Source organism: Phacochoerus africanus, chromosome 4, assembly GCF_016906955.1.
Source record: "Phacochoerus africanus isolate WHEZ1 chromosome 4, ROS_Pafr_v1, whole genome shotgun sequence".
NCBI classification, from domain to species: Eukaryota; Metazoa; Chordata; class Mammalia; order Artiodactyla; family Suidae; genus Phacochoerus; species Phacochoerus africanus.
Genome location: NC_062547.1, coordinates 75,580,189 through 75,603,375, shown reverse-complemented (window position 1 = coordinate 75,603,375; position 23,187 = coordinate 75,580,189). Strand labels below are relative to the sequence as shown.

Below are 23,187 nucleotides of genomic sequence, written 5' to 3'. Positions count from 1 at the left end.
CGCCAGCCTATGCCAGAGCCACAGCAATGCCAGATCCAAGCCACATCTGCGACCTACACCACAGCTCACGGCAACACTGGATCCTTAATCCACTGAGCCAAGGCCAGGGATCGAACCCACAACCTCATGGTTCCTAGTCTGATTCATTAACCACTGAGCCACTATGGGAACTTCCAGATAGTAAATATTTTAGGGCTGTAGCAACTACATAACTCTGCTGGTGCAGGGTAAAGGCAGCAAAGCTCCATAAATGAATGGGCGTGGCTATGCTACCATAAAATTAACTTGGCAGGACTCGGTATATAGTAGGCACTTCATTAATCCCTGTTCCCTGACTGTAATATAGTAGCACTGCACTAATACCTGGTCCATGCCTGGTATATAGCAAGTGTTGCATTAATGCTTGGACATGCAAGGTTTACAGTAAGCATTCCACTAATGTTTGTTTCCTGCCTGGTATACACCAGGCATTGCATTAATGCTTGGTTACATCGTGGGCATGGCATTAATAGCTGGTCCAGGCCTGGTATACAGCAAGTACTCCATTAATGCTCATTCCATACCTGGCATACAGAAGGCTTTACATTAATGCTAAGCCCAAGTCTGCTATATAGGAGAGGTTCCCTTAATGCATGCTCCAAGAATGGTTGAGAGTAAGGTTCATTTCTGGTCAGGCAATGGCAGGGTCCTGGGAGGCCGTGAACGCTGGTACCTCGCTGCCTCGCATAGAGCCCGACTGACTGACCGACAGCAGCTGCGGATCTGAGCCTTTAGCGCCTGCAGAGCCGAGCAGGGCCGAGCGGAGCCGAGCGCAGCCGAGCCGCCCTGCAGAGTCCGCCACATTCCCACAATCCCGGGCGGCCCCGCCCGGCTCCCAGCTGCGCGTCCCCCTTCCCACGTCGGCGCAACCTAACCCTCGGGCGCGCCCGCCTCGCCCCGCCCCGCCCCGCCCGTGCGACGCCCCGCCCAGCCCAGCTGCTAGTCCCGCCCCCGCGGCGGGCGCGCGGGCCACCGCCCCCTCCCATTGGCCGCGCTGGCCGCCCGTCGGCGCTGTGCGGGAGCGGGTTAGGTTGTGAGGCGCTGTCGCTCGGTCGCGGCGGCTGCGGTTGGCGGTGGCGGCGGCAGTGGCGGCGGCGGCGGCGGCGCGGGCAGAGGGCGTCCGGGCGGGATCAGCGGCCAAGCGGGACCGGCGCTCGCAGGTGGCCGAGGCTGACCGCCGGCCCGGGGGCCGAGCGCCGAGGGCCAGGCGGGCGCGGCCAGGGCAGCTCCGGGCCAGGGCCGGGCCGGCCGGGGGGCGACGGCGGGGGCGGCCGGCGGGCGGCCGGGGCCGGAACGATGACTCTGGAGTCCATGATGGCGTGTTGCCTGAGCGATGAGGTGAAGGAGTCCAAAAGGATCAACGCCGAGATTGAGAAGCAGCTGCGGCGGGACAAGCGCGACGCCCGGCGCGAGCTCAAGCTGCTGCTGCTCGGTGAGTGGGCCTGGCCTGTGGGGTCCCCAGGGCCAGCGGCGCGGGGACGGCCGGGCGTGGCGGCCCTGCGTGGTGTCCACGGTGGGGACCCCGGGCCTTGGGGTCAGCACACTCGGTGCCGTCGGCCTCTGGGCCACCTGAACCCCGCAGGGTCAGCCCCAATCTCTGCTGTACAGGCTGAGTCCCTGAAACGCGAGGGGTCAGCTCCTGCCTCTGCTGTCCACATCAGCGCCCCAGAGCCTCAGGATCTGCCCGTGCCTCTTCTTTCCATGGCAGGGCCCTGATCCCCGATTCCCGAAGTGTCAGTCCCTAGTCTCTGCTGTCCAGAACGGGCCCGGGTTCCTTCAGGATTAACCCTCGCCCCTCCTGTCCAGGTGGGCTCCCAGGACGCTTCGGGATCAGTCCCTGCCTCTGCTGTCCACTCCTTGATCCCTGCAGGGCCAGCTTCTGCTTCTGCTCTCCAGGTCAGGCCCCCAGAACCCTGGAGGGTCTGCCCTATGCCCCTTCTCTTGAGACACGGCCCTTCCCTGCACAGGGCTGGCCGTCCATCTCTCCCCCACCGGGTGTGCCCCCCTTGCTGACCCCAGCATCTGTTCAGGTCCAGACCTTCCGGCTGTAGTCCAGTAGATGTGCCCCTTGCCTCCTGGGATCCTTTCTCCACTCTTCCCACCAGGTGGAGCCCTGTTCCCTGCGTGCTGGGCCCCTCCAATCTCCGTTCTCTCAGACCAGTCTGTGTGGGGAAGACCCATGTCCCTGCCAGTGAGGTACACCGCATGGGCGAGAAGACAGCCTGTCCCCTTTTCTTGGGGTCGGGGCAGGTGGAGCCCCAGAGGGGCCTTAGCCGGTTTTCAGAACTGGCCAACTCGGCAACCCTCGCCAGCCTCTTTCCTTATGTCTTAGTGGGAGCCTGGGCTTCCCGGTCCTCCTCTCCTCCTGGAGAAGACTCCTGTCTGAATCTCCATCTCCCCAAGGCACACCTGTTGGTGGGAGCCAGTCGGCCCAGCTGTCAGCTTAGTGTTGTCACCCCAAATAAGGGTTGTTGGAGGCCTTACCTCTGCAGTCAAAGGCAAGAAGGTCGTTTACACAACAGAAGCCCTTGCCCTGCCTTCTCTGGACCTGGGCTGCATTCCTGCACTGTGGGAAAGTTGGAAATGCAGCTGCGATGGGCCCTGGGTGGAGGAGGGGTCTGCCGCGGAGAGGTGTACCGGCTTATTGGTGCAGGGTTTGGAGTCACTGAGTTGCATGGTGGAGTGACTTTCTGGAGGCTGCAGGTCTTGGTGGGAACACCTTACTTCTCCCACCTGTGGGGACCCCCCTTGTCCTCTCTTTGATAAAATACTTTGCCAATTTCTTTTCCCCAAATTTGTTCCGCTTTACCTAAAGGCTATAATATGGGCCATCTTTGCAGAAAAGACAGGCAGAGAGTAACCTTAAAGTTTGGAGAAAACTGGCAGTGGAGTCCCAGTGGCATTTGGGAGGACAGCGTGGCACTGGCTGGCTTTTGCCAGAAGAGGTAGACTTTATTTTCAGAACTGGGGTTTCAAAATTCCCAGCATATTAATGTTACCAGACCCATGGCCTGGCTGGAGGCTGGGGGCTGCATGAGCCCGTAGTCGCTCCCACCGCCAGCCCTGAGCCCTTCCAGGCTCCAGACTGACATGGTGGTGGGTGCTCCTGCATCCTTGGTATGTGTATCTGGTCTCCCTGGGCCTGGACTGAGGAGGCTTGCAGGGGCTCTGGAAGCATCTGGTGCCCACCCTTGGGTGTGGGGTGTTGGCTGTGGGAGCACCTGTGTCTGTGATCCTACTCCTCCCCTGAGAGAGGCACCCAGCCCTGCCCTGCGAGCGTGCGGGAGGTGGGGAGTCTGGTTTGAGAAGCTAGGTCCTAGGTATGGCAGGCAGTTAGGATGATGATGGTTCAAGGCAAAGTTTTATGACACGAGGAGGACGGTTGTAAGGCTGGGTCAAGGTCCTAGGGATGTGCTGGGGGCCAAGGGGCCAAGCAGCATCCCTGCCTTTCGTACTCCATGCTGGGAGCACCCCCACTGGTGACAATCACAGATGTTCCCAGACATGGCCTAGTGTCCTCTGGAAGCAGAATCACCCGTGTTTATGTTATCAGAATGCCTCCATGCCATGTTAGCATGCCATGTGAGGTGCAGTGTTGCAGAGCTGGTGCATGATCACTGTAGGTTATTTCGTCAGGTGTTTTGTGAATCCTAAAGAAGTGAATACTTTTGTTTGTTTGGTCCAAAGCCAGGTATATGTGTGCACTCAATATGCAGTTCATAGTTGAGCGCATGTGATGACCGTGTTCAGTTTCGTTGATTCTCTTACTCTGGGCCATGTCCTCGTTGACATCGGTCTGTGGTGAGGACTGGGAGTAGCGCACTGTCCCTGCAGTGGCCACAGTGCCCGCCGCGCAGCACCTCTCTCCCACTGGACAGGAGAGAACCCTGGCTCCTGTTAGGAGCTCCCAGAGGGGTTCGGGAGCTAGCTTCCTGCTGGCTTCGGCCTCCCATGAACTCTCCTGGTACAGGTGCAGCGCTTTGTCCCTGCATTTCTGTCACTCAGCAGAGAACCACCGAGCAGCCCCTTGTCTGTTCCTTGGGGCAGGTTTCCCCATGAACACCGAGGCCTTCCAGGGAAATGCCGTTCCTGGAGCTCAGTGTTCCGGCCCGGCCGAGCCTGAGCAGCTCCAGGATTTCTAAATAAAGAAGGGCGGTCAGTTCTGCAGGCTTCCTGTCTGGCCAGAGCCAGCCCCCAAGGGCAGTGAAAAGACCCGGAATCCAGCCTCGGGTGTGGTGGCCCCGGCGGGAAGGGCACGCCTCTCCGGGCTTTGAGGCTCAGCGTGGAGCGTGGCCACCACTGCTGGCAGTGGCCTTGTGTGTCCCTTGCAGACCCCAAGAGCAGGAAGTGCCTTGGGGCCTCTCACCTACCCCTTAATTACCCCAGGGCTGTGGGAGACCCCAGGGCTGTGGGAGGCCCCAGGGCTGTGGAAGGCCCGAGGCCCACCCTACCCCATTCGTACCACAGGATGCATCTTAGGTGCTCTAGAGTTAAATGAAACTTTGTGTTGCTGAAAGGGTCTCTGGAGGTGCTGGGGCCCAGACACACTCTCAGAATTCTCCCTTGTGTCCTGAGCACCAGGTGACACTTTTCCTTACCAAGGGACGAAGGAGTGAGTATCACTGGCCCAAGCTCGTCCTCGCCAGGTGTGTCCACAGGCCACGGACTCTGTGTGCACAAATGCTTTCCAGCGTGTCGGCCAAGCCCCGCTGGTTGCTACTGAGAGACTCGAGGAAGTGCTTTGACTTGGTTGTTTAACCACAAAAGGTTTCACTTTCTGATTTTTGTGGTGGAGCCCTCCTCCCTGCAGCCCAGGAGCATGTCGTGGTCATTGCTGCTTCTGGGCAGGGACTTTGGAGCAGCTACAGATGGAGCAGAGAGGAAGACCCCTGGCAGGAGGGACACTGAGCCCATTTGTCCCTCCTTTGCCCTAGGCAGCCTTGGGGATAAAGTCCAGCCCTGGGTGGGCAGGTCTGGCCAGCGCCTGAGCTGGGCAGATGTGTGGCACTGGGCCACACTCAGGAGGGGCAACCTCTCTGGTCCCCACTGATGCTCCTTTCCCATCAGGACAGTGAGCTGTAGGGCCTGTGCAGTGTCTGTGGGTGGGACTGAGGTGTCTCCATGGGCTTTGGGGGCACCCACATGCAGCATTATTTTTTGGCTGAACTCCAGCTTCTCTCAGAACCCAGCCCCAGGCCTCAGGCTTGCTGGCTGGGGGACTGTGGCACCACTTCCAACATCTCTCTGCCTCCTGGGTGACTGCCTCTCTGGGGCACGTGGCTGGTTGATGGCCTGGGTGTCACCCTGCCACGGTGTCTCCCCCTCTTTACTCCACTTCATCCCACCTGCAGGACCCACCACCCCACGCACCCTGGCAAAGAGCCCTGTGGGCCTCTTGAGATGTTTGCTGGGTGACTTTGATTGGCTTATTGAACACAGGTCCCCCAGACAAGTAGAATGGTGGTGACCAGGTTACCTGGGCTTTTGGATATCCTCACATCTCACCTGCGTCCTGATATGTGGACAGACAGGAACTTGGGGAACAGCTGGCAGCTGCCACCCTCCGGAGGCCCTCCTGTGAGCAGGTGGAGGTGGAGGCTCCTGTGCGCAGCCTCGGTTTCCCCGCCTGCAGCAATGTTTAGGGTTAAGCTGATGATGCCCGAGAGGCCCTTGGCACACAGGAGGTGCTCAGCAAGCCAAGGCACTGTTCTGACCTGTTGTCACTGCTTTCCCTACTGGTGCCTCAGCCCAGCTCCCATCTGCAAGCTGTGGAGCAGCCCTGGGAGGTGGTGCTCACAGGACAGTGCAGAGTTCTGTCCCCAGCGCCTCCTAGGCCTTGGTTTTCTCTTCTGTGAAAAAATAGGCATCATACCGACTTCAGGGTTTGGGGGGATTAAGTGGGGCGATGCACGTCTACTGGGTGTGCCAGATGTACTGTTTTCACTCATGGTGTTACACTGGTCAGTGGTCCCTCTGTGCCTGGTGGGTGCACCACAGACCCTGGTGGAAGCCGCCCTTCCCGCTGCTACCGCAGTTTGCTTTTGCTCTCAGACCTTGGTCAGGCCCAGAGCCAGAAGTCAGACCCCTTCTGGAGGCCTGGGGGATGGGGGTTGGGGTTTGAACTGGAGGTGGGTCACCCACCTCTGCCCATCGGTTCTCTCACCTAAGCCTTGGTGGGGGGTGGGGCCCCCACACCCATGCTGGATTGCACAGCAGGGTTGGGCAAGACTGGGAGCTCCCACCATGTCTCCCTGCCTCCTGAGAGTCAGGCTCAGGAAGGGCTGCAGTAGGACCCAGCACGTGGGGCAAGAGAGGGGCCTCTGAGTTCTACTAGGCAGCGTGGCTGTCCCAGGGGTGGCTGGTGTCCACACCTTGAGCCACCTGGGCAGGAGACGCCAGCTCTGCTTCTCTGTGCCTCAACTCCCTCACCTGTCCTTTGGGAGATGGGGTGATAGGTGGATGAATGAACGAATGAATGGAGTGAGGGGGACAAGGTGTAATCACCAGCTTTGGCTGCACAAGGGTTTTGTTTGTTGTTTGCTTGTTTGTATTTTTAGGACCTCACCCCCAGCAGGTAGAGCTTCCCAGGCTGGGGGTCCTATCAGAGGTTGTAGCTGCTGGCCTACACCACAGCCACAGCAGCTCAGGATCCAAGCTGTCTATGACTTACACCACAGCTCACGGCAATGCCAGATCCTTAACCCACTGAACGAGGCCAGGGATCGAACCTGCATTCTCAGATGCAAGTCAGATTTGTTTCCACTGAGCCACGACAGGAACTCCCTGCACGAGAATTTTGCGCTTTCTCTGTCCCCCCACCATAAGGTCGGCATCTCTCTTTGATCTTGGATCTATTGATACAGCTCACGGCTCATGTTGGACTTCCAGACTATGTTTCTAGGAGCCCAGATCCCTGGCGGTGCTCTCGCCTGTGGTCCTGGGGTTCCCACATCCTGGCGCTAGGGAGCACTAGCGGCAGCCCCGGACACTGGTGTTCTCTTGCTGGGTTGCACCCAGTTGCCCTTGGGGTTGTGGATGCTGCTCATCTTGAATCCCTCCTGGAGTAAGTCAGACCAGCACCATCCTTCCTGCCCTCAGGCCAGGCCTGGGACGAGGTTGAACCGCTTCCTTGCCCCACTTCTCTCCCACACCTGAGGAGTGGCTGCCCGGGGCTTAGTCTCAGCTGGGGCATCTGGTGGTGCCACTGAGCACACCCAGCTGCATCCATCTGACCTATGCCAGGCCCCCAGGCAGGACCTCCCTACAACTGGGCTGTACTCCCAGGGGCCCCTGTTCTTAGAGTAAGGACTGCAATGCAGAGGACCAATGGGGACGTATGACAGAGCCAGCACTATGGATTGGGGCCAAGTTCACTGGGTTCATTCAGGAAGAGTTTGTGCAGTGCCTTCTGTGAGCCAGGGATGTGCTGGGGGTGGGGCACAGAGGAGCCGGCTCTCAGCAGGCAACAGACCAAGAACAGGTGGGGTGTTGGGGTCTTTGGGACACTTCTTGGAAAACATGAGTTTGGGTTTCCATGTGGGGAGTTGCAGTGGAGTTTGGGAGGGGAAGGGCCCAAGGAGTGGCTGATGGAACAGTGGTGTGAGCGCTGGCATCGGCCATGAGTGTCCACAGCTGTCCCCGTGGAACTGGGCTTGTGGTGTTACGGGGGAATAGCGGGGGGCCAAGCGACCCCCAGATGAGAGCGTGGCCAGGACCAAGAGGCACATGGTGTCCTCTCTGGGAGGTGGTGTGGCAGTAGGTCCCCTGTGCACATCACCTGTGCAGGTATATAGCTAGAATGAGGCTCGTCATGGGGTTCTTGCATGGTTTTGCCTGAGGGGGGGCCTTGCTCTTCTCCCTGATGGGTGTGTTTGTTTGTGTGTTTATGTTTTTTTGGGCCATACCTGCGGCATATGGAAGTTTCTAGGCTAAGGGTTGAGTCGGATCTGCAGCTTCCAGCCTACGCCACAGCCACGGCAATGCAGGGTCCCCCACCTACTGAGCGAGGCCAGGGATCAAACCCGCATCCTCATGGATACTAGTTGGATTTGTTTCCATGCCACTATGGGAACTCCTGTATCTTTTAATTTAATTAATTAATTAATTTATTTTAAATGATTTTTATTTTTTCCATCATAGCTGATTTACACTGTTTTGTCTGCTTTCTACTGTACAGCAAGGTGACCCAGTCACACATACATATATACATTCTTTTTCTCATATTATCGTGTTCCATCATAAGTGACTAGATATAGTTCCCAATGCTATATAGCAGGATGTCTTTGCTTATCCATTCCAAAGGCGGTAGTTTGCATCCGTTAACCCCAAATTACTAGTTCATCCCCCTCCCTCTCCCCCTGGGCAACCACAAGTCTATTCTCCAAGTCCATGATTTTCTTTTCTGTGGAAAGTTTCATTTGTGCTGTATATTGGATTCCAGATAAAAGTGATATCATATGGTATTTGTCTTTCTCTTTCTGACTTCACTTAGTATGAGAGTCTCTAGCTCCATCCATGTTGCTGTGAATGGCATTATTTTATTCTTTTTTATGGGTGAGTAGTACTCCATTGTGTATATATGCCACATCTTAATCACTTCATCTGTCGGTGGACATTTAGGTCTGTATCTTTTTAAAACAGTAGCATTTTGTCAGAAACAGGCGATCTTGCCCAGAGAGGATACTGGACGATGTTTGGAGGTATCACGGTTGTCACTACTGGGGGGATCCAGGGATGGTGTGGATGGAGGCTAGGGATACTGCTCAACTCGCCACAGTGTCAGCAGAGGGTGCTGATTGGGACATGGCACTCCTGTGTGCTCTCTCCCCACCCCACCCCCCATGAGGGAGGAGTACATGGATCCCTCAGGGAGATGTGGCATAAGAGGTGTGACTGTCAGGTTCAGGGGCTGATGAGAAAGGAGCTTTGGAGGACTGTGGAGGTGACAGCATGGTGTCCTGCGAAGGTCTGGTGTGGCCTTCAATACCAAACTTATGCCATGAGGAGAGTTATTCTGGCTGGAGGTCGTAGGAGAGGAGTTGCTGATGGTGGCGGGATGTGGTCACATGAGGGAGGGTACATGTGGGAAGCATGAGCAGGCGCCATGACTAGTTAAGGTGGCATCTGGTGGAGACGTTCACTTCTGTGGCCTCTATAAATTCAGACTCACTTGCAGCAGGTGCCCAGTGTCTTCCCACGGCGTCCTTCCTCCAAGCCTCCATGCCTCTTATGTAGGATGTGGGGCGGTTCTTGGGGTAGCCGTGCGGGTCGGGTGGGGTGCTGATTCCCAGCCCAGCTCTCATGGGTTGATGATTTGCAGGCACGGGTGAGAGCGGGAAGAGCACATTCATCAAGCAGATGCGCATCATCCACGGGGCGGGCTACTCAGAGGAAGACAAGCGGGGCTTCACCAAGCTGGTGTACCAGAACATCTTCACGGCCATGCAGGCCATGATCCGGGCCATGGAGACCCTCAAAATCCTCTACAAGTATGAGCAGAACAAGGTGAGTGGCTGGGTGAGTGGCAAATGGCGTCTTGGGCCAGCGTCCTCAGCTATTCCACACACCGTATCTGACCCTCTGTGACCCCATGCAGTGGCACTTCTTCCTATTTTCTTTCCTTTTTTAAAAATTTTATAATGATTTTTATTTTTTCCATTATAGCTGATTTACAGTGTTCTGTCAATTTTCTACTGCACAGCAGGGTGACCCAGTCACACATACATGAATACATTCTTTTTTCTCCCATTGTCATGCTCCATCCTAAGTGACTATAGTTCCCAGTGCTATACAGCAGGATCTCATTGCTTATCCATTCCAAAGGCAATAGCTTGCATCTGTTAACCCCAAATTCCCAGTCCATTCCACTCCCTCCCCGTCCTAATCACAAGTCTGTTCACCATGTCAGTGGTTTTCTTTTCTGTGAAAAGGTTCGTTTGTGCTGTATATTAGATTCCAGATATAAGTGAAATCATATGGTATTTGTCTTTCTCCTTCTGACTTACTTCACTTGGTATGAGAGTCCCTCATTCCATCCATGTTGCTGCAAATGGCATTTTGTTCTTTTTTATGGCTGAGTAGTATTCCATTGTGTATATATGCCACATCTTCTTAATCCAATCATCTGTCTATGGACATTTAGGTTGTTTCCATGTCTTGGCTATTGTGAATAGTGCTGCAGTGAACATAGGGGTGCATGTGTCTTTTTCTTTTTCTTTCTTTCTTTTTTTTTTGTCTTTTTGCTATTTCTTGGGCCGCTTCCGCGGCATATGGAGGTTCCCAGGCTAGGGGTCCAATCGGAGCTGTAGCCGCCGGCCTACGCCAGAGCCACAGCAACGCGGGATCCGGGCCGCGTCTGCAACCTACACCACAGCTCACAGCAACGCCGGATCCTTAACCCACTGAGCAAGGTCAGGGACCAAACCCGCAACCTCATGGTTCCTAGTCGGATTCATTAACCACTGCGCCACGACAGGAACTCCAGCATGTGTCTTTTTCAAGGAAAGTTTCGTCTGGATATATGCCCAAGAGTGGGATTGCTGGGTCATATGGTAGTTCTATGTATAGTTTTCTAAGGAACCTCCATACCATTTTCCCTAGTGGTTGTACCAATTTACATTCCCACCAACAGTGCAGGAGGGTTCCCTTTTCTCCACACCCTCTCCAGCGTTTGTTATTTGTGGACTTATTTTATTTTATTTTTTTTTGTCTTTTTGCCATTTCTTGGGCCGCTCCTGCAGCATATGGAGGTTCCAGGCTAGGGGTCGAATTGGAGATGTAGCCGCCAGCCTACACCACAGCCACAGCCACGCCAGATCTGAGCCGCATCTGCAACCTACACCAAAGCTCACAGCAACACTGGATCCTTAACCCACTGAGCAAGGCCAGGGATCAAACCTGCAACCTCATGGTTCCTAGTCAGATTCGTTAACCACTGAACCATGACAGGAACTCCTATTTGTGGACTTATTAATGATGGCCATTCTGACTGGTGTGAGGTGGTACCTCATCATAGTTTTGATTTGCCTTTCTCTAATAATCAGTGATGTTGAGCATTTTTTCATGTGCTTGTTGGCCATCTGTATATCTTCTTCTTCTTCTTTTTTTTTTTGCTATTTTGTACCCAAGCTTTCTGTATATCTTCCTTGGAGAAATGTCTATTCAGGTCTTTTGCCCATTTTTCAATTGGGTTGTTGGCTTTTTTGCTATCAAGTTGCATAAGTTGTTTGTATATTTTGGAGATTAAGAAGCCTTTGTCATTGCCTCGTTTGAAACTGTTTTCTCCTTTGGGGTTTTTTTATGGTTTCCTTTGCTGTGCAGAAGCTTGTCAGTTTGATTATGTCCCATTGGTTCCTTCTATTTTCTTTAGTAACAGCTTTATTGAGAAAATTTACATACCATGTCACGCATTTAAGGTGTGCATCTCACTCATTTTTAATATATTCCGAGTTGTGCAACCATCTCTTCTAATTTCAGAACATTCTCATCTCCCTGGAAGGAAACCCCTGTCCCCATCAGCAGTCACTCCCATCCTCCTCCCCCAGCCCCTGACAACCAGGAACCCACTCTCTGTGTTTGTGATGTGCCTGTTCTCCTGTTCTGGACATTTCCCATCCATGGAGTCACACACCATGTGTCTTTCTGTGTCTGCTTCTCTCACTTAGCATCGTGGTCTCCAGGTCCATCTAGGTGGTAGCGAGTGTCAGTGCTTCTCTCCCTTTCACGGTTGAGTGATGCTCCCAGGTATGAAGGGACCACATTGTTTATCCATTATCCGTTTATCCATTATCCGCTGTTTCCACTTTTTGGCTCTTGTGAACTCGTTGCTGTAACATTCATGTGCAGGTTTTTGTTTGCATGCCCATCCTCATTTCTAGACCTAGACCCAAGTAACTCTAGGTCTGCCCTCTGGATGGCTGCCAGCCTGCTGTCCCAGCGGCGTTCCCCCCAGCTGTGCACCAGCAGGCTCTCCCTGGCCACCTCCCCTGGCTTTGCTTTTGTAGAGCTGTTTTGGGGGCTTCTCATTCAACCCCAGAAATTTGCCTGGGCTGACACATGGCACCAGAGCCCATATTTATCCAGTATGGTTTAAATTAATTCATTTACTTTGAGGCTTAATGAGGCCAGTCAATCAGATTTCAGATATTGGCATCTTCCTCCCTTGGTGCTCCGGTCGTGGGTCATCAGGGACCCTGCAGGGCCCAGCGTTGGGTTGGGGACCCTGCTGGCCTGGCTGTGGAGGTCACACATGTGGGGCCTGCTGGAGCCTCTCATCCTCTGGTTTGCATGATGGCCTCCAGCCAAGGCCCCTCCAGAGTCCAGGCCCCTGTTTGGACCACAGAAGTCCATAGCATCTGGAACAGGTGGGAAAACTGAGGCCTGTGTCTGTATATACAGTTTTCTGGGCACGGGCCATGCCCACTGTTTATGTGGCCTTGGAGGCTTTTGCTACAGTGGCAGGGACAATGTGGCCGTAGAAACAGATCTCTGGCCCCTCATCTATGTGGAACCACAGTCTGTGGGGTTTTCTGGGGCTGGTGTCTACCTCTGCAGGCCTGAGTGAGAGGTGGGGAGGGCAGGGCGGGAGCTGGGGCTGGAGAGCTTCCTGGGAGGGGATGGATGTGGGTTCTAGAGCCTGGGCAGGGGGACCCCTTGGTTCCCTGTTGGGGGTTCTGCCCAGGTGTGTCTCCTCCCGGGCCCCTCAGAGAGTGTGGCTGGTTGTGAGGGCTGGACCACCCTGTGCACAGGCACATGGAGCAGGCAGGAGAATAAGCGGGAGTCTCCCAAGAGCCTCTGCCCTGTGCGTTGTGTGTAGTGTGTAATGTGTGTGTGCTTGGTCATGTGCGTGTGTGCAAATCTTGGCTGGTGGCTCTTGGGTGGTTCTGAGGAGCAGGTCCCCGAGCCCTATTGTTCAGGGTGTGTATGGAGGCCTGACTTACTGGACCATGGCCATTAGCTGAGCCTCCCCTCCTGCTGGGTGATCTGGCCACCAGCCAGGCCGCCAGGAGCAGGACATTATCCTGTCAGATAAGGGAGGCTTCAGAAGCTGTGTGCAGGAAATGGGGGCAGACACCAAGTAAACATTTCTTCTTAGGGACAGAGGCTCTCGGGCCTGTCCCACCTGTGACTCAGACTTCGGGTGCTGCCCGTGGTGTTTGTTCCACTGTCCTGTTTGGAGGCCGCAGTCCCCTCTTTTGGGTCCCTCCCCGGCTTACTTAATTTTTTTTTTTTTGTCTTTTGTTGTTGTAGTTGTTGTTGTTGCTGTTGCTATTTCTTGGGCCGCTCCCGCAGCATATGGAGGTTCCCAGGCTAGGGGTCCAATCGGAGCTGTAGCCACCGGCCTACGCCAGAGCCACAGCAACGCGGGATCCGAGCCGCGTCTGCGACCTACACCACAGCTCACGGCAACGCCGGATCCTTAACCCACTGAGCAAGGGCAGGGACCGAACCCGCAACCTCATGGTTCCTAGTCGGATTCGTTAACCACTGCGCCACGACGGGAACTCCATAAATAAAAATTTTTAAAAATTAAGTAAGCAGGGAGTTCCCGTCGTGGCGCAGTGGTTAACGAATCTGACTAGGAACCATGAGGTTGTGGGTTCGGTCCCTGCCCTTGCTCAGTGGGTTAAGGATCCGGCGTTGCCGTGAGCTGTGGTGTAGGTCGCAGACGCGGCTCAGATCCCGCGTTGCTGTGGCTCTGGCGTAGGCCGGTGGCTACAGCTCCGATTGGACCCCTAGCCTGGGAACCTCCATATGCTGCGGGAGCGGCCCAAGAAAAGGCAAAAAGACAAAAACAAAACAAAACAAACAAACAAAAAAACAAAATTTTATTTATTATCCTCCTGCATGTTTTATTTTAATAAGAAAAAGGTACATTTTTTATTATAGGCTGTTTATTCACTCTGACTTTCTTGTGATAAAAACTAGGGCCTAGGGAGTCCCCTGGTGGTCTAGTGGTTAAGACTCAGCACTTTCACTGCTGCAGCCCAGGTTCAGTCCCTGGTCTGGGAACTGAGATCCCACATCAAGCTGCTGCACACCTCGGCCAAAAACAAAAACATGAAAAACAAACTAAAGGCTAATTTTTGGGGAGAGGGTTGTGGGTTTTTAAAAAAATTTTATCATAGTTGATTTACAATGTTGTGTTGGTTTTAGGTGTACAGTAAGGTGATTCAGTTATACATATACTTATATCCATTCTTCTTCAGATTCCATTCCCATATAAGTTATTACAGAATACCGAGTGGAGTTCCCTTTGCTATGCAGTAGGTCCTTGTTGGTTATCTGTTTTATATATAGTAGTGTGTATATTTAATCCCAAACTCCTAATTTATCCTTCCCACCCACTCCTGGATCACTTGAAAAAAGAGGACACTTATCTGTCTGTGTGGTTGTTTCTCATCCCACCTGCTCCCCCACCTTCAAAAGCAGCCCCTTGGGCACCGGGGCAGGCAGCAAGGCAGCCCCACTCCTTCCCAGGGACTGCCTCCATCCTGGGCTTCACCTTGCCCACCTTGCACTGGGGGATGGTCAGAAGTGTGCTTGTGGGAAGCTGGAGACGATAGTTCTGACTTGTGGGCCTCCCCTTCCCATCCACGCAGGCCAACGCGCTGCTGATCCGGGAGGTGGATGTGGAGAAGGTGACGACGTTCGAGCACCGGTACGTGAGTGCCATCAAGACCCTGTGGAACGACCCCGGCATCCAGGAGTGCTATGACCGCAGGCGCGAGTACCAGCTCTCTGACTCTGCCAAGTAGTGAGTGACCTGGCTGGGGGTGGACGTGTGATTTCACGTAGGGTGTTTGCAGGAGTTTCCTGTGGTAGCTCTGCCACTTTTCTGTGTGTCTAAGACTATTCTAAAGTAACAGGCGTGTTTTTGAAAGTCACCCTTCAGACACCCCCGGCGCTAGTCCCTGTCTCCTGGATGGCCATCCTTGGGCAGGTCCAGTGGAGGGTCCCTCGGAACTGGCTGGGGTCCTGTCTGGCATCATTGCCATCCTGTCCTTGTCCTGAGGGCTTCTGGGCCATTTGAGCCCCCGCTAGGGAGGCCTCTTCCCGCCGCTAAGTGGACCTGTGGTGGCCGGGAAGTCCCTGGCCCAGCCCGGCCTGAGCAGCTCGGCCTGTGTATTGCAGCTACCTGACCGACGTGGACCGTATCGCCACCTCAGGCTATCTGCCCACCCAGCAGGACGTGCTGCGGGTGCGCGTGCCCACCACCGGCATAATCGAGTACCCCTTCGACCTGGAGAACATCATCTTCAGGTACTGTGCCCGACCGCAACTGCCACCAGCCTTCAGAGACAGCCAGGGCGAGGGAGGGCGTGTGCGCGTGCAGGTGGGGTGGCTGGCCTGGAGTCCTGGCCAGAGCAGGGGTGCTCCAGGGCTGTGGTGACCCTGAAGGCTCCTTGGTCAGGAGCCAGGAGAAGGCAGTTCCTGGCCCCTCTGCAGAAGGGACAGGTTCTCCACTGGGGCCCAGTCCCGCAGGTCACACGGCCAGAGTGGACTCCGGGCCATCCCTGAGGACTGGCCTGCCACTGCAAGAGATTGCAGCTTGTCAAGAACTGCCAAGGGGCAAGGCCAAGTGTGTGTCTCTTGGGGCGGCCATAACAAACGACTACAGGTGGGCAGATTAAAACCACAGAAGTGGATCCTTACCCAGCTCTGGAGGCCAAACGTCCTGAAGTGGTAATGTCAGCAGGGCTGGGTCCTCCTGAAGGCGTGAAGGGACATCTGTCCTATGTCCCTCCCAACTGCTGGTGGTGCTGGAAGCCCTTGGTGTCCCTTGGCTTGTAGAAGCCTCTTTCTATTTCTGAGTCCATCAGCACATGGCCCCTCCCTGTGTCTGTGCCCAGATTTCCCTCTTATGGTGACATCACCAGTTGCTGAATTCATGGGTCCCTGCTCTGGTGTGACTTCATCTTAACCAGTGACATCTGCAGTGACCCTGCTCCCAAATCAGGCTGTGTTCTCAGGTTCTGGGTGGACTGAATTTGGGGGACATCTTTTTGCCATGGGCTCCAAGGCACAGGCTCCAGGCAGGGGCCTGGCTCTGGCTGCAAACCCTCCAGCCACCACTGCCCATGGTCCCTTTTGCTCCGAGAGCACACCCTGGGAGGTAAGGGTGGAGGGTGGGAGCTGATTCCTCCCAGTGTGGGCCCCAGAGACAGTGCTCACCAGCCGGGGGTTAAGTCCTACAGTCTTGAAACGCCAGCCCCAGGTGGAGGAGCCTGGTTGTCTCCACCTGGCCCCCCACCCTCTCTCACCCATCCGCCCCCCGTGGTTGCCTTAGGCCCTCAGAGGTTGTAGGCATCACCCTGCGTGTGCCTGATTTTTCTGGTGAGACTTCAGCATTTTTTTGTTTGTTTGTTTTGTTTTTTTGTTTGTTTGTTTGTTTTTTGCTTTTCAGGGCCGCAGCCATGGCATATGGAGATTCCCAGGCTAGGAGTCAAATCAGAGCTATAGCTACTGGCCTACACCACAGCCACAGCAACGACAGATCTGAGCCGCGTCTGTGACGTACACAGCCATTCACAGGGATCGAGCCCCAACCTCATGGTTCCTAGGCAGATTTTTTTCCACTGTGCCACGATGGGAACTCCATTGTTCAGCATTTTGATTTCTTTTTCAGTCAGATTCTTGGTAGGGTCTGGGACCTCAGAGACCTGCAGGGCACAGGCTTGGGGCATCCCAGACCCATCACTGGGGAGACTCATGCTCCAGAAAGGCAGTGGCTCCAGATGCTATTGGCCCCAGACTGGCCGCAGCTGCCAGTGTGGGCCTGGTGTCTGGCCACCACCCTCCTGTCCCTTCAGTCTTCCTGGCACATTGGCTGTCCACCTGTGCTTGCTGGAACCTCCTCTGTGTAACCTTGGCCAGGCGAATTCGCCTCTGTCAACTGCGCCCATGGCCTGTCTTGGCCCTCCCCCCACCCCCAGCCCCTCCTGCCTGCCTATCCAGCTGCTGTGGTTGGACCCAGGTGGGACCCCTGCCCTCTCGGGCTGTTTCCTTTTCTCGCCATTATCTTAAGAAGTAATGTTTCCTCATCATGGAAAACTTAGGAAACTTACAAGTAGAAAGAGGGAAGCTGTGACCAGCTGTAACACTCAGGGTGCCGTTGCCAAGCGCCTCTCCTGCCCCCTAGCCACTCCCACCTGTCGTCAGCATCTGAGTCCATGCATCTCCCACCTGACCAGCAGCCCGCGCCGTGCAGCCCCGAGCCTTGGCTGGGCTCCGTTCCCGTGTTACGTAGGCCATGTGTGCGTTGCTCCGCGAGGGTAGACTGGTTTCCAGGCACGGACATCCGTCTGAGGTTGTCACCTCTAGTCCAGGCGTGGTCTAGAGCAGGCATCTGGTGCTCTCAGGAGACCCCTCTGTTTGTACTGTGTTCTCCTGGCTTGATGGCACTGGGGACCTGCCAGCTCTGAGATAGCTGAGGGGACTGCCTTTCACACTGCGGGACCCTTGTGGCTCCCGCAGACACGGCCATGCTGGGGGAGCACTTGTCAAGTGGTCTGCAGCCCCGGCGCTGAGCCATGTGCCTGCCCTGCAGGATGGTGGACGTAGGAGGCCAGAGGTCCGAGCGGAGAAAGTGGATCCACTGCTTCGAGAACGTGACATCCATCATGTTCCTTGTGGCCCTGAGTGAGTACGACCAAGTGCTGGTGGAGTCGGACAACGAGGTGAGGCCCGGTGCTGAGCCTGGGGGGGAGGCAGTCCTGCAGGCCCTTCTGGGGGGCCTTCCGCCAACCCGCCACCTACCCCACAGAACCGCATGGAGGAGAGCAAGGCGCTCTTCCGGACCATCGTCACCTACCCCTGGTTCCAGAACTCATCCGTCATCCTCTTTCTCAATAAGAAGGACCTGCTGGAGGACAAGATCCTCTTCTCCCACCTGGTGGACTACTTCCCCGAGTTTGATGGTGAGTGGGGCATGGCCGGGGCCTGGGTGCCCCTACCGGCCTGACCTCAGGCTGGTACCTAGCGTCGCCAGCATGTCCTTCACCCAGTCCCACCTCTGGGCCTCCGTGCCCTCGCCTGTGGCTCAGGAAGACACAGGAAGGCTGTTTGCCAAGGCCGTGGCACAGTTAGTATGACCGGAGCTTCCTGGGTTCCTCCCTGAGCCTTGGATGGTGGGAGGACCTTCATGTCCCCCAGGAGAGCATCATCAGTGGGAGGGGGCGTCCTGCGGTCACCTCACAGCAGCAGGAGGGTGGTGCCCCCCCACTTGGCAGCCTGTCTCCTGCCTGCCCACAGCCAGAGCACAGAGTCTGTAAGGGCTCCATGGTCCAGCTGCAGGGAGAAGTGAGGCACTGGGGACCCAAGGTGACCCAGGACTGTCCCCCGGGGTCAGCCCGAGTTATTGTCAGGACACACCCCACCCTCTATCTCCTCCCACCTGAGACCCCCGGGTGCTTCCGGAGGTGCAGCTGGGGCTTCGCCACTGCCTTCTGGGCAGGGCGGCAGGGGTTACAGTCGGGAGAAGGAGGAACATCACAGACCCTCTGGGCCAGCTCTGTGCTGGTGCTGCATGTGGAGCAGGGCACCTGGCCCACCCTGAAGGTGCTGTGAGGCCTGCAGGGCCAGCAGTGTGGGCTCCTTGGGCCTCTGGGGCAGAGTGGGTGATGGGTGAGAGCAGGAGGGTCTCTGGGAGGGGGCAGCAGGGCTGTGGGTGGACGGCCATGACTTTGTGTCCCAGCATGTGTGGCTATGTGTGTGGACGTGTGCCCCTGAGTGGGGTGTGGTGTGGACCGGGTGGAGTGAGGTGAGGCAGGAGGGAAGGAGGTGGTGGGAGCGTCTCACGTGGGCATGGGTGGTAGGCCTGGAGGGGCCCTGGCTGGGTGGGCTGAGGGCCGTCTGCGTGGTGGGTGGAGATGAGTGAGGGGTGGGGCCAAAGGGGTCGGTGCCAGGGTGGAACTGGGCACAGAGGCTAGGTGGGCACAGCTGTCTGAAAGTTGCCACCCGGAGAGGCCACAGCCGGGCCAGAGCTGGTGGTATAAACCACAGGCGGGGGTCAGGGCCTCATCCCAGGAGCTTGGGGAGGTGGGGGGCTGCCCCTAAAGAGTGGGCACCCCTTGCCCTCACTCATGCTCCGCCTCCCCCAGGCCCGCAGCGGGATGCGCAGGCTGCCCGGGAGTTCATCCTGAAGATGTTTGTGGACCTGAACCCTGACAGTGACAAGATAATCTACTCCCACTTCACGTGCGCCACCGACACGGAGAACATCCGCTTCGTCTTCGCCGCTGTCAAGGACACCATCCTGCAGCTCAACCTGAAGGAGTACAACCTGGTGTGACCCGAGGCCACGCTCCCGCCCACGCCATCCACACCGCCAGTCTGCGTGGCGTCTCTGCCCACGGGAGTCAGGGGTTCATATTTTTAAACAAATGGTTTTTATTTCACAGTTATCAGGGGATGTACATCTTTCTTTCTATACACCTCGTGCACCTTCTCACCTTTTTGTCAGTGGCAAAGGCCACCTTTTTCTGGCCTTGACTTGTGGCTTGCTTTTTTCTAAAAAGAAAAAAAGGAAAAAAAAAAAGAACCTACGGAAGACCGGCAGAGAGGAGACCTGGGCCTCCCTCTAGCCAGTGGGGGGCTCTGCATCAGGGGACTTGGCCGAGCATCGCAGCAGGATGGCTTCTTCCCTGGTTTCTTCTTGATCTCCTGGAGGCGCGGAGACGCAGACACTGGGACTTTTCTTTCTTCCTTTTTTAAGTTATTGACATCCTCGCCACTGTCGCTGCGTTTCTGCACCGGACTCCAAGAAGTGGGGGTGGGTGGCGCCCCCCGCTGCCCGCCCTGGGAAGTGCCTAACCTTTTTTTTTTTTTTTTCTTTTTTGAGGAAATAAAATAAAACCAGCCCCTGGGCCCTGGCTTACACCCCTGCCCATGGTGGGAGCCCTGGGGGCTTTAGGGTTCTCTGGGCTGGCCTCCGGGACCAGTGTCTCCCACTGGGAGCACTCCTGGGCTCCTGAGGGCTGCTGCCCAGGCACCCCTGATGGCCTTGGGCCACCACGCAGGTAGGAGAGCCCCACCAGGGCCTGGGAGAAGGCCCATTTGGACTGGGAGTCACTCTTTGTTCTGTTCCATTTTGTAGCCAGTTTGGAAACAGTGGGGGTGGGGTGGGAACTTTTTCAGAATATTCTCAGGTCTGACCCCCGATTGGCAGAGAGGGAGGCAGGGAGGGTCGCCCTGGCGGGTCCATGGCCACCCCACAGGTGCACACCGTGCTGCCCTCTGCCCAGAGTGGAGCCATCGGGGCTTGTGGCAGCTGGAGGGAGGCCCTCAGGCCCACGCACTGAGGCCCCTCCCAGAGGGCCTGAAGGTAGGGAGAGGCAGGGCTGGTGTTTGCCGGAAGAAGTGGGTGTTTCATGCTGTGTGGACTGCGCACCATGGTGGTTTGTTTTTGCACAAATGTGGCGTCAGTGGACTGCCAGTGATGCCTTGCCTGCCCAGCGCTTCTGGACCCTGAACATTAGCGCTCTGTGCGGCCCTTGACAAATAGAGAGGAACAACTCAAAAATCACACCAGCCCACACCAGCCCTGTCCCTGGCTGGCGTCCCCTCCTGCCTCCCTCCTGCCCCTGATGCACAGGGCCCAGGATGGGGGCAGAGTGGGCAGGACCCAAGCTTCTGGGCCTGTTCTCTGGCATCTCCACTGAAAGGGCCATCTTTTGTGCTGTGTGACCACTAGAGAGAGTTTGTGCCATAACCCTGATGTGTGCGCTGGGGGGCAGAAGGTGCCGCTGGCGGTGGGCCTCCCACAGGCCCAGATCACACAGGGAACTGGATCGGGTGGCGTGAGCACGTGGGTGGCAGGGATGGGGGCACCCAAAGTATTAGCTTCCATAGAGGATTAGTGTGCCAAGATCCCAGAGTGAGCTTGGCCACAGTGCCAAACCTCCCTGCGGGCCTGGTGCCCCCAACAGTTGCCTGGCCCTATGCCATGCAGAGGAGGGTCGGGGTGGCAAGCCTCGGCCCCTTCTTCACCCAGTGTGTGAGGTTAGTTTCTGGTGAACTTCACCTCCATGGCGCTTCCCCTGAGTGGTGACCCCCCGCCCCCACTGTGTCCCATCACCCATCAGAACTGCCCTCCCAGTGCCAACACCCCCAGTGGCAGTGAGGGACCGTGACCGGGCTGGCCGGTGGGGGCGACCTTGTCCGGTTGTACTTGTATATTAAACAGTCCTGATTTCAGATGACTTAAACCTTAGCCTATTTAAAAAAGAATATTATATAAAAATGCTGTTTTTAAACCTTTGGTCGTTGAAATGCATGTGTTGTCTGTGCGGGCTGAGGGCCGGGCGCCATCAGCTCAGTGCCAACCTTCTGTGGCCAGAGCTGCCCATGTCCAGGCAGTGGTGGTGGCTCTGCTCAGCATATCGGGGCCCTGACCCCTTAATCCAGAGATACCTATGGAAATTGACTTTTCATATCTTTCTCCTGAAATGAATTCTCTTTTAAATTGGAATAAATTTTGTTCCTAAACACTGGGCCCCCTCTGGCTTATTTCCTGTTACTGGGGGCAGGGGTTGCAGCAGAGAGGCCCTGGAGGCCCCCTGGGTGTCCCCTGATTCTTGTTTGGCTCCTTGTGGGACCCTGGCACTTCCAGGATGGGGTCGGAGCTTACAGGAGCCACAGCCAAGCTGCCCAGGGTGTGCCTCCTGCCCTGGGCTGGGACTGTGGCACCAGGGCCCCTGCTCAGAGGTCCTCTTAATTTGGCCCTTGACTTCAAGTTGATGTGACTGGTGCATCCTGCAAAAGAGGCACCTTTTGCCGGGGCAGGGGACTGAGTGGGGAGGAGCCTAACTTGCCAATCACTGTCCTGGGTGTTCTTGAGAAGACATGCCCCTCCTTCACCCCATTTCTGTAAATCCGGATATTGGACCAGCGATCTCCCTGAAAGCTCAGACTTTCCTTTCTTTTAAAAAAAAAAAAAATCGCTAAGTGTACGATTCTGGGACATTAATTTCATTCACACTGTTGTGCGACCATCAGCGCTATTTGGCTGTGAAACCTTTTCATCACCTCAAGTAGAAACTGCACCATTTAAGCAGTAATTCCCCTTCCTCTCCCCAAGCACCTGGGCCCCACCAACCACCCTATTTTCTTTTTTCATTTTTTAACGTTTTATTGAAGTATAGCTGATTTACAAGTTGTGATGATTTCTGCTGTACAATGAAGTGATTCAGTTATACATGTTCACACAACCGTTCTCTTTCAGATTCTTTTCCCACAGGGATTATCACAGAATATTGGGTAGAGTTCCCTGTGCTATACATTCCTACCAACAGTGTAAGAGGGTTCCCTTTTCTCTGCACCCTCTCCAGCATTTATTGTTTGTAGACTTTTTTTCATCATGATCATCTTTGTTAGTAGTAGCAAGAAGTGTTCATGATATAGTAAGCTGTGGATGTGGTTTGCTCCCGTTTTCTGCAGGATTCATGGAAGACCATGTCTTCTCAAGTCACATACTTTTGCTTGTTGAATAAGTCAATGCTAGCATCCACGAATGCCTCACTCTGGCATAGCTGGAGCCCAGGAGCAAAGGTAATTGGAGGGAATCATCAAGAAAATGCCAGGATCAAGGAGCCATAGGGCAGAAGAGTCAGTTTTTCCAAGAGTAGCAAGCAGGAAACACTGCTTTCAGGGAAAGATCAGGTCTATAAGCCACACATCATGACCAGCTAGACTTAGGGCAAGAACCATTGTTTCCATTGGTCCAGTTATCCTAAATATTGTCTTCTCCTCTACTCATGTGCCCTTAAGTCTGGATTTAAGACACTGTCCTGACCACAGCAGCACTGGCCTTGAACTTGAGGGGGTGGAACACACTTTCATCAACTGCATGTAAACTTTTGGTTGGGAACACCTTGGTTTACAGTGGTCAGCTACTCTCCATCTGGACGTGGCTTCCTCTTTGTTTTTGGGTGTAAGATATCTTTTTTGGTGGTTTCCAGTCTGTTTCATTGGTGATTGTTCAGCAGTTAGTGTAATTTTGGTATTTTCATGAGAGTTCTCTCGAGTCTTAGGACTCCGCCAGCCTGTCCCAATCTCTGTAGACTTTTTGATGATGGCCATTCATTAGCTGGTGTAATGTGGCACCTCATAGTAGTTTTGGTTTGCATTTCTCTAATAAATAGCAAAGTT

The 23,187-nt window shown here is 55.2% G+C and overlaps 1 protein-coding gene across 1 annotated transcript; it reads left to right on the top strand.

The window, feature by feature from the left end:
- The first annotated feature begins 1,098 nt into the window (after window positions 1-1,098).
- Window positions 1,099-21,527, top strand: GNA11 (G protein subunit alpha 11). The gene is made up of 7 exons (XM_047777576.1): window positions 1,099-1,471; window positions 9,359-9,543; window positions 14,640-14,794; window positions 15,172-15,300; window positions 17,588-17,717; window positions 17,804-17,957; window positions 19,140-21,527. The coding sequence occupies exons 1-7, from the start codon at window positions 1,336-1,338 to the stop codon at window positions 19,328-19,330; spliced, it is 1,080 nt and encodes a 359-aa protein (XP_047633532.1). The 5' UTR covers window positions 1,099-1,335; the 3' UTR covers window positions 19,331-21,527.
- The last annotated feature ends 1,660 nt before the right edge of the window (window positions 21,528-23,187 follow it).

Excerpts from the sequence above, each read along its gene's own strand:
- GNA11 (XM_047777576.1), top strand. The coding sequence starts at position 1,336 with ATGACTCTGGAGTCCATGATGGCGTGTTGCCTGAGCGATGAGGTGAAG. Across the intron at positions 14,795-15,171 it reads CTCTCTGACTCTGCCAAGTA|CTACCTGACCGACGTGGACC; the intron begins GTGAGTGACCTG and ends TGTGTATTGCAG. Across the intron at positions 17,958-19,139 it reads CTACTTCCCCGAGTTTGATG|GCCCGCAGCGGGATGCGCAG; the intron begins GTGAGTGGGGCA and ends CGCCTCCCCCAG.